The sequence below is a fragment of the Balaenoptera musculus genome, chromosome 18 (assembly GCF_009873245.2).
Source record: "Balaenoptera musculus isolate JJ_BM4_2016_0621 chromosome 18, mBalMus1.pri.v3, whole genome shotgun sequence".
Classification (NCBI taxonomy): domain Eukaryota; kingdom Metazoa; phylum Chordata; class Mammalia; order Artiodactyla; family Balaenopteridae; genus Balaenoptera; species Balaenoptera musculus.
In genome coordinates this window covers 9745973-9758493 of record NC_045802.1, presented here as the reverse complement: position 1 = coordinate 9758493, position 12521 = coordinate 9745973, and the positions used below count along the sequence as shown (strand labels likewise).

The 12521-nt window shown below is 44.8% G+C and overlaps 1 protein-coding gene and 2 long non-coding RNA genes across 10 annotated transcripts in view; 1 reads left to right on the top strand and 2 right to left on the bottom strand.

Annotated features, from left to right (window-relative positions):
* STARD13 (StAR related lipid transfer domain containing 13) overlaps window positions 1-4864 on the top strand; it is a 227928-nt gene extending 223064 nt beyond the window's left edge. For all 5 annotated transcript variants that reach the window (XM_036832085.1, XM_036832084.1, XM_036832087.1 and 2 more), the window contains 3 exons: window positions 94-311; window positions 3492-3668; window positions 4397-4864. In XM_036832085.1, coding sequence (XP_036687980.1) covers window positions 94-311; window positions 3492-3668; window positions 4397-4514 — 513 coding nt within the window. In that variant the 3' untranslated portion in view covers window positions 4515-4864. The remainder of the gene's footprint in view (window positions 1-93; window positions 312-3491; window positions 3669-4396) is intronic.
* Window positions 1-12521, bottom strand: part of LOC118884438 — a 65881-nt gene that overhangs the window by 16564 nt on the left and 36796 nt on the right. For 3 of the 4 annotated variants that reach the window (XR_005017276.1, XR_005017277.1, XR_005017278.1), the window contains exons 6-9: window positions 10210-10602; window positions 9826-9985; window positions 8955-9063; window positions 5514-5658 (exon numbers count right to left, since the gene is read on the bottom strand). This is a non-coding gene — a long non-coding RNA (uncharacterized LOC118884438). The remainder of the gene's footprint in view (window positions 1-5513; window positions 5659-8954; window positions 9064-9825; window positions 9986-10209; window positions 10603-12521) is intronic. The other variant, XR_005017279.1, reaches the window with a different exon arrangement.
* Window positions 1101-3482, bottom strand: LOC118884439. Its single transcript, XR_005017280.1, has 2 exons — window positions 2836-3482; window positions 1101-2537 (listed from the first exon to the last, which is right to left on the bottom strand). It is a non-coding gene; the product is annotated as an uncharacterized LOC118884439 (long non-coding RNA).

Below are 12521 nucleotides of genomic sequence, written 5' to 3'. Positions count from 1 at the left end.
GTACTCAGTGATGTTTTTTGAATGCCCAGTGAAGGATGGTAGGTTGTGTTGGAACCAGCAACCTCTTCAGCCTGTGCTGGTATCTTTCCCAAGGTGGGAGACGGGCATCCACTGAGGCTGTGGAAGGCTTCTGTGGAGGTGGAAGCGCCCCCCTCGGTGGTTTTGAATCGCGTGCTGAGGGAGCGCCACCTGTGGGATGAGGATTTCGTGCAGTGGAAGGTGGTGGAAACGCTGGACAAGCAAACAGAAATCTATCAGTACGTGCAGAACAGCATGGCGCCTCACCCTTCCAGAGACTTCCTGGTTCTCAGGTAAGCCTGCCTCCGGGGTTTAAGATGCTCTGCTCCAAAAGCCGGATAAGAGCCACAGGTTTAAGCATTTCAGAGGTCTCCCACCTAAGTTCAGCCTCCACTGGCAACACTCAGCCGGCCCTCATTTCTCTCAGTGAAAACTGACTTTGCTGTTTTTATGCCCGACTTCCTGCTTCTTTCACCCAATTCACAGCTCTGCTGGGTTCTCTTATGGCCCCTTTCATTATGGAGCATACAGTTTATTAAGCCATAAATATTGTTCGTTTCCTCGGAACAGAGTCCCCCAAAATAACTGTTGTTTGTCCAGTTGTACTTTCTGCTAAATTATGCAAACTGAACCTGACTGGCTTTTCTCCTGATTTGGCCTTTCTGCCCCTGGGAAAGCAAGTCTTCAGTGGTGTAACTCTCAATCTGGAGTGTGTGTAACTTCAAAATTCCTCTGTATAACTTCAGCTGCTCATAATTCATTACCAGGCATGGAAACCTAGACAGAGCCCTGAAGGTCCAGCTATGCTGAGACACTTGGATGTCCAGAGAGGTTTCAGGGCTTGACAGGGCTTGCAAGACTGGTGTCTACTGTCGAAATATTGCTTCTAATAGATTTTTGGGTTGAGTTCCGGACCCCTGCTCTCTGGGTTTGGAGGGGGAAGCTCAACCAGCAATAGGAAGTTGCACAGCAGAGCTGTGTACATGGGCTGGTGAGTCAGGACTGAATCAGAAAGAAGAGGGACTGAGGATTCTAACAAACCCAAATAAAATATAATTAAATCAATACATCCTTTTTTTTAAATTGATAACCGATGGTGAATGCTGTCTCTTCTCATATATTAGCAGTATAAAAAGAATCACTAGTGAAATTCCCAAATGTGTAATTTAAATAGTTTCTTTATTAAACTAGTCTTGATGGCAAACTAAAGGTTACTTTTCACATGGGCTATTTATGCCTTTGGAATTGGTCCTCAGGACCTTGAATTTTAAGGGTCATTTTTTTCCCTAAGTATATGTGTTTATCTTAGCAAGCTTGGGACCCTGGTGGAGAATGTGGGCGGTTGTAAGGGTGGCTTATTACCACAGTGATTGGGACATCACTCATCTCGTGGAAGTTAAACTTTACACCTTCACTCTCGCAAGCAGAAGATCAAATCGCTCTAGGATGGCAGCCACGGGGGGTTGGAGCCATGCCATGGCCTGCCTCTTCACTCCCTTAGAGGAGGCTGAGGGCCGGAGTCCGTGCATGGAACCGCCCTCCTTCCACTCATCCTGCAGTGCCACCGCCTGCTGTTTCTCATGTATCATTCCATCACTGCCTCGTGCCAGGCACTGTTGGAGGCTCCGGGGATACTGCAGGGAGCACAACAGACCACAACCCTGCTCTTTTGGGATTTATATTTTATTAGGGAGATAGAGTCAATAAATAATAAGCAAGGGGGATAGGAATAGAGTCAATAAATAATGAGCAAGGGGGATAGGATTACTTATCTTAGGGGGATGATAGGAAGGGGTGGAATTTCAAATATAGTGGTCAGAGCAGAGTCTCACTGTGTTGATATTTGATCCAAGACTTGAAGAAGAAGGTGGGTGGACCATGAGGCTGAGGGAGAAGAACTCGGCACCTAAGAGGATTAATAATGAACCAGATGTGTTTCCTGCAGCAGGAATTCCTTGTGATTATGATACAAGAGGTAGAAAGTGACAGGTATGGAGAGGAGTCCAGGGCTGAGGCACTTCCTGTTTTCAGAGCGTCTCCTTGTCTAGGCTAGCACACATGAGGCTGGTCTCCTATCCCCACAAATCTGTACAGCTTTCAGTCTTTGTTATTAATCACAGCCTTATGCATGAAAAGAGAATGGTCACACCCATGGAGAAGTTGCTAAGCTATTTGTGTAGGGCTTGCTTATTCCCTAGTTCTAGGTAATAGTTTCTCTTTCTGGTGAGGTAGGACAGGACGAAGTTAGAGATGAGACAACTAAGCAAGGGGATAGGACTTGTAATGTAAATAACTAAGATTATAATAATCAAACCTACATCCTATGGTAGAAATGGTTGCTACAGAGATGCTCTCATGATTCCTGACTTCCATCTACAACCTTTTCCCAAGTGGTACACCGCCCCCCATGCTTGAATAGCTCCAGGAACAGTGAACTCACTACCCCTCATATAGCCCATTCCATTTTTGAAGAGTACACATTGTGAGACGGCTCTTGTCTGCACTAAATTAAAACATACCTTCAGGGCTTCCCTGGTGGCACAGTGGTTGAGAATCTGCCTGCCGGTGCAGGGGACACGGGTTCTGGCCCTGGTCTTGGGGGATCCCACATGCCGCGGAGCAACTGGGCCTGCGAGCCACAACTACTGAGCCTGCGCGTCTGGAGCCTGTGCTCCGCAACAAGAGAGGCCATGCACCACTATGAAGAGTGGCCCCCGCTCGCCACAACTAGAGAAAGCCCTCGCGCAGAAACGAAGACCCAACACACCCCAAAATAAATAAATAAATTAATTAATTAATTATTTAAAAAAAACATACCTTCATATCTCTGCTTTCTGGAGGCAAATCAACTGTATTTATTTCTTCTCCTGCTCAAGAGCCACTCAGGGACTTGAAGGCAATTAGCAGTCTGCCTGTATCTAGTTTTCTTCAAGCTAAGCATCCTTTCAGACTTGAGTTGAGCACCACCTCCTCCAGGAAGCCATCCCCTGTACATGATCTCAGAGCGCTCTTTGCACAGCCATATCACTGCACTTGCCGTGGTGCTTTAGGGTTCTCTTGGTAGATCTGTTTCTCCTCCTGGGCTGTAGACCTTTATGTCTTCAGTGGCTTCTCAGCGCTTGGCACACCCAATAAATATTTGGTGAAAGACTTGAATGGGCGAGTCCTAATTCCCAAACGGTGAGACCAGCCCTTCAGTAATGTGCGGGAGCCTCCGCAGCCTCAGTTTGGGATTCCGAAAGCAGCTCTGAAAGCTGCAAGACCGTTTCTGACCTCTGGGTCAGAGGGCTGAGACCCTTGCTTTCAACTGCACGGTATAAAGTTCACATGCGCTTATGGAAACCATTAGCTTAGTCCAAGTAACTGGGCTTGGAATTTGAGCAAGAAAATATAAGTGTAAACCTCAGCGCTGTGCTCAGGGTTTTCTTTCTCTCTCAGCCCTAATTCCGACGTGCGGGTTTGTTTTGCTGCAGGACCTGGAAGACTGATTTGCCCAAAGGAATGTGCACCCTGGTGTCCCTCTCCGTGGAGCACGAGGAAGCCCAGCTCATGGGTGGTGTGCGGGCCGTGGTGATGGACTCTCAGTACTTAATGGAGCCGTGTGGGTCCGGCAAGTCGAGGCTGACGCACATCTGCAGGGTGGACCTGAGGTGAGCGGACTCCTGGGGGCGGCGGGCGCAGGCTCACCGCACATTCGCTGGGGCCCTGTTTCTCATCTGGTCCCTTATTTCACTGTCCTTTTATTCCTCTTGCCATTAACATGCTTTCTAGAAGATTACGTGTGCCTCCCCCTCGCTTTTCCTCTTTCCGCCCTTGCTAAAATTCTGACTTTCAGGAGAAAGTCCTCTGCTCACCTTTATTTTCCGTTTTGTCCCACTTATACTTCTGTGCTTCGGGCACGGGGCAAACACCAGCACTAGAGCCCGGGATGTAGTAGGTGCTCAGTAAATACGAGTCCTCTTGTGTTTCTTCTCAGCCTGTCCCTTTTGCAGCTCCCTCCAGTTGCCCTCCTTTGAGAGGGAACTAACTTAAATCCAACCCCTTCAAGGCATTCATGATGCTGAGTTCTTGGTCTGGGTGGATATAAGCTGGGTTTTCTCAGTAAATTCTAGAATTAAGTCTGAATCACCCCTGAGGAGACGCTGTCATTTTAAAGCACCCGGTGAATACTGGAAAGATAGACCGAATACTTGGCCAAAAAGGCATTTTCAAGGCCCCTGTTGACAGAATGAGGTTCTCAGAGCCTCAGAGCAGCAGCCCCAAGTGTCATGCAGGTGGGCTGACATTCAGGGCACAAGCACAGCCCTGTCGACCGTGACAAATTGTTGTGATTTGGGAAAAGACTTTCCCACTTCCTTTCTGATTTTTGTCCCCGCAGAGGTCACTCCCCAGAATGGTACAATAAAGGCTTTGGACATCTGTGTGCAGCGGAAGTTGCCAGGATTAGAAACTCTTTTCAGCCCCTCATTGCTGAGGGTCCAGAAACTAAAATCTGAGTTTTCCCCAGTGTGACATCAAACTCAGGGAAGAGGAAGTGAAAGCAAACACTTGTGGGAGAGAGTGTGCGCGTGAGAAAGCAAGGGAGAGAGAGAAACCGATTGACAATGCTTATAAATGGAAGCACTGAGAAGTCGGAATGTTGAAGATGCAAGAATTTCTGAGAACTTTCCTAGCCTTCCTGGAGACGGCTACATCCCTACTAATATAATATTTTTAAAAATCAGAACATTTATCTATGTTACTTAAAATTAAATGGATTATTCCTTGTGCATTGCCTAATTTGCTATTTAAAGGCTTCTAAGAAGCGTATTCTTAACTGTAAATAAATGTATGTATAGCATATGTACATATGTGTGTATATCTCTACTGTATATATGTAAAATATCAATTTTATATATAATTGCATATTTTGAAAAGGAACGAGTCTGATTCAGTGAGTCCCTTCCTCACCTGGTTCTTTCAAAGTTGTTCTGGGCGCTGTCTCCCCACCGTCCTGTAAGCTGAGCAGAATCTGCTGCTGACACCAAAGTGTGAAAATATGTAGTCCGCCCTGATGTCTTACCAAAGGTTAGCCAACCAAAGGAAAACACATTAAATGGTCCTTACATGTTGTCAGCTTGTTTGTGTTATTCAAAAACTGAGAGTGGGGTGTTGGATAAAGCATGGAAAATAATATTTAGTCCTCTTTAAAGCAAAGAAGTGGGTGAGGAGTTGTTCCCGAATGTAAGGCTAGATTACCACTTGCCGTGGGGCCAGCAGATACAGTTTCAGTGACATGTTAGATGCCCATGGACCACTAGAGTCAGCCCAGTGACTGAAAGAGAGCCTGTATTTCCCTGCTGATGAGAGCTGAATATAATAGCTTTTGCAGATTCACAGCCAAAGGGAGCCTCTGTGTTTTGTTGAGTTTTCATACTTACATTTCATAATGTTCTGAAATGTCATTCTAGTTGACCAGTGGCCTATTTGGTCACAGTTAATTGGCATTTTCTTACCAATGTATTGCACTGAATTTAACTCTGGACACCAGATTAAGGGAGATGATGGTCATTCAAGAGTCCTGGACCATTTCAGCTTCAGGGAATTCTACTGTTGCTACATATGATGCTCTTAAGATAGACTTCATTAAAGTTTTGCAATCTGAAAGACAGGGTTTTTAAACTAATGTTAAGACCAAAACTGTGTTCTTCAATTAGTTTTAGAAAATATAAACAGGTCTGTTAAATTCCATGTTTCTTCATTAGTCAGTCAAGCTACCTATGCATTTGACCCAACCTTATTTATTATTGTATAGACTAAGCAAATTGACTATCCTTAACCAATTGCTAATGGATTTAAGTTGGTTTTTTATTGTAATTCAACAATGCTAGAGAGGAAGATAATTTATTGTGTTTGGTTTCAGGGAGAGATTGGTATCATAACTTAGCAATTCATGCTGGAGAAAAAAAAAGAGTGTTTTCCTTTCTTTTCTTTTTATATTGTATGCGTTTATATAATGTTTTCTTTTATCAGCAATGTGCAATTCTTTTATTGAGAGAAATAAAAATGCTATATATGAGTTTTGTATGGTACCAGTAAAATCATACTGTTTGAATTGTGATCTAGGAATTTTTTGTTTCCTTGCCTACCGAAGAAGGTGGCAGCAAACCCATAATTTTCCATTTGCTCTCTGAGCAAAACAAATTCACTTCTTCCATACATCTTAAATTTAACCACATATGCCAGATTACTTTAATATGCATAGACAAGATCATTAGTGAATTTTAATTTAGCTTAATGCTGATCCTACTCCAGAGATGGGATCATATGTTTTCAGGAAATATGACAGGCACACAAGGATGAATGGTGTTGTGTCACCTAGAGCAGGCCTTTTCCAGCCTTAGCAGCACACGGATCACCCTCAGATATTGTTACACTAAGCCTCCGATTCAGGCAGTCTGAGGTGGACCTGAGATTCTGCATTTTGAACCAGCTTCGGGGATGCCCAGCCTGCCAGCCCGAAGACCACACCTTGAGAAGCTGGGACCTAGAGGATACTTAGAATAAAGCAAACATGGTTTTATTTCTGACTCCCCTTCTCTTCAAATTACCTGACTTTTTAATTTTTATGCACATACTAATCACATCACTGCTGCCTAACAACACAGTGCATCTTAAAAAAAAAAGAGAAAGATGCAGCAAGCTTATTTGTCAAATACTACAGTATTTTATTCATTGTTATCTTGCCAATAGAAATAAAATATGATATTGCCTTTAAATATTATATTTATACCTCATGTATATCTTTACCTCAACTGTTGGTATCAATCATCAATTGTAAATAAATACTTGCCAAGGTAAAGAAATTTATATACATTAAATACACCCTTTTTTTTCTATAAAATACATGTTGATTTTCATGCTTCATCCTGTAAGTGGAAAACCTGCTTCCTGAGGAAGAGTTCTCTCTAAAAAGCTTGCCATGAGCTTGATGCCTCAGTACTGTAGTCAAATCTCTCTCAAATATAAAGATTCATATAAAAGTCTAGATTGTTATCTACAGAACTTCACTAACAGTCTGGGTGCCTTAACCTATGTCTAAGGCATTATGGTGATGGGTAGGGATTTCTTTTACATTTCATTGTTCTTAAATCTAGAAGTTATAAGAACACTTTTAGAGTATTTTTATGAAGGATTCAGTGAACTCCAGCTACAATTCCATTTTCATTGAGTGCACAAGAAACTGAGACTTGATGACGTGACTTATGGCTGCACCACTGGACCATGAAGAGTAGCCACATCTGACTCTGAGCCTCTTGCTTTCCATCCTTGTACAGTGAGCCCTCCATATCTGCGGGTTCTGCATCCAAGGATTCAACCAACCACAGATCAAAAATCCTCCGAAAAAAATTCCAGAAAATTCCAAAAAGCAAAACTTGAATTTGCTGTACACTGGCAGCTATTTACACAGCATTTACACTGTATTTACAGCTATTTACATATCATTTGCATTGTATTAGGTATTACAAGTAATCCAGAGATGATTTAAAGTATATGAGAGTATGTGCATGGGTTATATGCAAATACTACACCACTTTATATAAGGGACTTGAGCAATCCCTGGATTCTGGTACCTGAAGGGAGTCCTGGAGCTAATCTCCTGCGGATACTGAGGGACCACTGTACATGTTCTATGCTTTATTTCTAAAAGATGACAAAGGTCACCCCTAATTAAGCAAGCAGGAGCTCTCGAACATTCTCAGCTACAGGCTACAAGAGCCACAGCAGCCCAAGTGACCATATGCCCACATAAAAATGATCCAAACTCTGCTCTCTGCTCCTCTCCCTCATCCTTTCTTCCATTACTTGCAAGTTTTGCTTTCATAGGCAAAGGAGGAATTTCAACGGTCCCTTTTCCTCTTCTATGTGAAAGAAGAGAACATGGTCATTCTAGCAGCCACAGGCAACCAGTGTCATTCTGGGACCCTGGAGCATATGAATTCAAACTTGATTCTGAGTCTACTTCATGAAATTCTTAGGCATGAAACTGTTCTACTTCTTTTTTTAAAATATTTTATTTATTTATTTATTTATTTATTTATTTATTTAGGCTGTGCTGGGTCTTAGTTGCGGCACACGGGATCTTCACTATGGCATGTGGCCTTCTTAGTTGCAGCATGCGTGCGGGATCTAGTTCCCTGACCAAGGATCAAACCCGGGCCCCCTGCATTGGGAGCACAGAGTCTTACCCACTGGACCACCAGGGAAGTCCCTGTTATACTTCTGTCTTTTGATATTTGGCCACAAAAAAAAATCGGTCGTATGATTTCTTCTCAAGAAATTAATGTAAAGGAATTAGATAGATTCTAGCCAAGTGGAGTGTCACTGTTCCTGTGATGCCCAGCCACTAGTGGGACATACAGGTCTGAAACATTATGAGAGTGACCAGGGCCCAAAGCTAGAGGTACATCCCATGTTCACTTCAGTCGTGTTATCCCTGCCTCTCCTGACTACACACATAACGGTCCAGTGATACCAAGCCACTCTTTCACATCTCTGTGACTTGACATTGACTTTCTCCCCATCTTGTTGGTCACGTAATAGCCTGTTTCTTCCTTAAAACCCTATTTGAGCATCATTTGTTCCATGGACTTTCCTGACCACCCATGTGAAATCCACCTGCTTCCTTATATATTACTCTTATTGCATGAATTGCATCTCATTTAGTTATTTGGCAATAAATCTAACTCTCCCACTAGACTATGAGCTCTTAGGGACATGGACCATGTCTTACTCAGCTTTGAAACTCCATCCTGTAGGACACTTTCTGCTACACCATTCTATAAGTATTTAAAATGACCTGGGCATCTGAAAACTGGGCATAACGATGATAGAAGCCATAGAAATGGAAGTCATAACCTAGTGTGGAGTATTCCAAAGCCAGTGAAATAACTCACATTTTGTGTCTGACTACTTCAACTCTCCAGTAGCACAGAGAATGGAGAATTAGCTGGTCTTCCAAGAAGTTAGATGCAACTGTTTCTGAAATTATCAAATGCTGAACATCTGTTTGCAGAAAATAGGACAGTTTGATTAGTTCATTCATTCAACAAATATGTGTGGAGCACTCATGATGTGCCAGACACTGTTCTAGACATTCAGTAAATAAAACAATAAATAAAATCAATGAATAAAACAGACAAAAAAATCCCTGTCCTCATGGAACTTATGGTCTAGAAGAGAAAACAGCCAAGAAACAAGATAAATAATTGACCAGGGAAGCTCTACAGAGAAAAATAAAATCAGAGGAAGGAAATTAGATAGTCAGGGAAAAGCTTACCAAGGGCCTGGGGTAAAGAACTACCAAAATGACACGCTGTTTGATTATTTTTCCTCAAGCTCCGCTGGAGCTGCTAAAATTACAGCGGTGGGAATGATCAATTCATCAATTTGCTGAGACCTTATTCCTTGTGAAGGAAAATAAGTAACAGCAACAGGAGGAAATGAAGCCTCTGGGAACTACACTTGCTGATGCATGATGGCTGCGTCTTTCAAGCCCATCAGAAAGCAGGGTTCCAGCAAGCGATGCACAGGTGCTGGAAGCCCGCGTGTCCCAGATGGGAACATTCAGTTCTTAGGCCTAGATGATCCAGTCCCCTGCCGTTCTGATTTCCAGATACAAGCATGTCTCCAAGGCCCCCGGATACTTCGCGGCGTTCTCGAGACAAGCGTCTCCGCGTGCTGGAAGGCAGGCTCCCTTGTCAGCTTGGTTCATCCTCACACCCACACCCACCCCTGCTGACCACGACCACGACCACGACCGCTCACCTCACTGCTGGGACCCAGCCTGGCACCAGAGTCCTGGGAGGGGAGGAAGACCCCGTTCTCCCCGTGATACCTCCTCACGGAGCTGCTCCAAGTGCTTCCCTAAATCCCCACAACACACCTGAGACCAGGCGTCACTTGAGATAAGACTGAATCAACACACCTGGGAGACAGTGCAAGGTAGGATGTAACTTAAAGCTGCAGCCCCAAGGAGCTCTGCTTCCAGCGACTTAATCCACACCTGACTGCAGAAGCTCTCACCTCTCCGCCTGGCCGCCCTACCCCCCGACCCAACCCGCCTCACTCCCACGCCCAGGTCCCCAGCTTCAGAATGTGACGAACAACTGCACTGACAGCAGGAGGAATTCAGTCCGGCGGAAGACCCACCTTCACGCCCTGGCCGCATGGCTCCACCCCAAGACCCAGAAGATCATCACACCAGGCACGCGCGTGGATTCGCTGCCCTAAATCCGAGTCATCTCGGGAAACATCACCACGCTGCTCCTGTGGGCACAGCGGGTGCCAGCCCTATGTTGGGGCTTCCTCGCCTTCCCTTCCCATCCCTGTGCTCACGTCAAGGGTGGCGGAAGCCTCTGCCATTCCCGTGGTTATCAGTCATCCCGCCTGCTGAAAAGCTGATTGGTGACATTTTCATATGAATGTTTCAGACAGAGCTGCTCCACTGTAGATTTGCATAATTAAGTCTTTTATCTCCTTATCGGGCATCAGAGGCTTTCTCTCCTGTTACAAGGATTTCAGGCATCAGCAGGTAGGTGGAAGCTATTTTTGGAATAAGGAAGAGACTGAAATGCTACTACCACATTAAAAAAAAGCCTAACCCTGAAAGTCACCTGACCTTGTTGTTCTCCGGTGGTTGGAGTGTACGGGTCGTTTCCCCACATGGTCCCTGCTTCCCTGGGGAGGCTTGAGTGCTGCGCTCCCAGGAGAGTCAGAGACAGGAGCTCTGCCTGGATTCAGAAGGGCTCTTCCAGGGGGCCTCCTCCAGCCTGACCCTTCCTTCCCCCGTCTTTCTCCCCCTCCACCACTTCAAAGCTGTCTGAATCTCATCTTTTCTTCTCAGAGAATCCCTACCCCCATTCCTTGGTTTCCAAGCCTGTCAAGCAGTTTTCTGAAGAAATTCCCAAGATGGTGTGTGGTATCCATTTTGTCTCAATCCTGTAATGCGCAGTTTTGCCAGGAACTTTGTGCCCAAGGAAGACCCGAGGGAGCACCCAAGAGGTGCCAGCCAGGGAGAAGGGACCCTGCCTTTCTGGGGGCTGGATTCCCATATACGCCAAATGGACGAGAGTTGAAGACGCTGGGTGATGAAGGGCCAAACTGGGGAGTACTGGGCAAACAAACAAGACCATGGGATGTGGCGGTGTTCGCTGCTTTTCCTGACGTCCTTCAGTTTCTCTGCTGCTCCCTCATCTACAGGGGAAAACTAAAAGGAAACAGGCACAACTATCCATTCTGTTTGAGCCACAGATAGTGTGCTGACTGCCACAGAGATGGGCAGTTCAAATTACTTTGGAGCAAAGGTCTCTCCGATGGTCTGAAATTAAACATGCTCTGGAAGGAGCAGCTGCGGGGGAAGGACCACCCAACGCTGGGATCTGCTGGAGCTGCCCTCTGGGACCCCACGCACAAGGAACACACACTCCAGAACAGGGCTTCCCTTCTAGAACTGCAGGAAACTGAACATTCAGCTCGAAAAAGACTTGGAAGTGGCAAAGGAGAGTGGATTTCTTCTTAGTTTTCTATCAGTTTGCAGTGGTTCCAGTATAAACCCAGCAGCGTATGTATGAAGCATAAAAAACATCAAAGCAGTGATGCAGCATTTCAAAAAAAAATACAGCAGCAATTTGGCTGCCTTGTTCACTTTTCAGACGGTTGTGTAGCTGTCCTGATCTTCCCCATAAATCTCAAAATTCACATTTAACAGAGCCCTGCTCCCCGGTAGTCCTGATGCTGCAAAGCAGGCATCAAGCAGGATCCTTTAAATGAAATGAAGGAATTTTAACCAGTCATACATACAGCAACAGTTGTCACTTCCTGAAGCTGAATAAGAACAAGAGGGGGACAGTTTTTCTCTGAGAAGACAGAAGAACACTTTGCAATTTTTGTTCAAGGATTGGGGAGCATAAAACGCACAGCTCCTCGTGTTCCCACATTCCAGTGTCAAGATGTTACGCAGAGATCAGAAATAGACCCAAGGTGACGTCCATAGTGTGAGCCATGCAAATGCGGAAAAGACTCGCCAGCGGCGGTAATTCCCAGGACGAGCGTCAGGCCACTGAAACGGGACAAAGGAATCAAGGCCAGAAGAGGCAGCAAGCAGGATGACAGTTCTCCATGGCATTCTCCAAGTGGAATTTCGAAGGCTAATGAGGGGAACCATAGTGAACCAGAACTTCAAACCTAGAAGTATAAACGTCCAGGGAACGTTCTGATGCCCTGTATGCTATGGGTTCTTTATCTTCCTACTTCAGATCATCACCAATCACACATGGAATAAACTTCCCATTAAGTAAAAAGTGATAAGACAATAATGACAGCTGTGTGCATTGGGGCCTTGCTGTTTACCAAGGATTTTTCATACACACTTACATACATGTATATATGTATACAGAATGTAGGTATCAATCCTCACAACAACCCAATGACATAGATACTATTGTATCTGTTTTTTAGAAGAG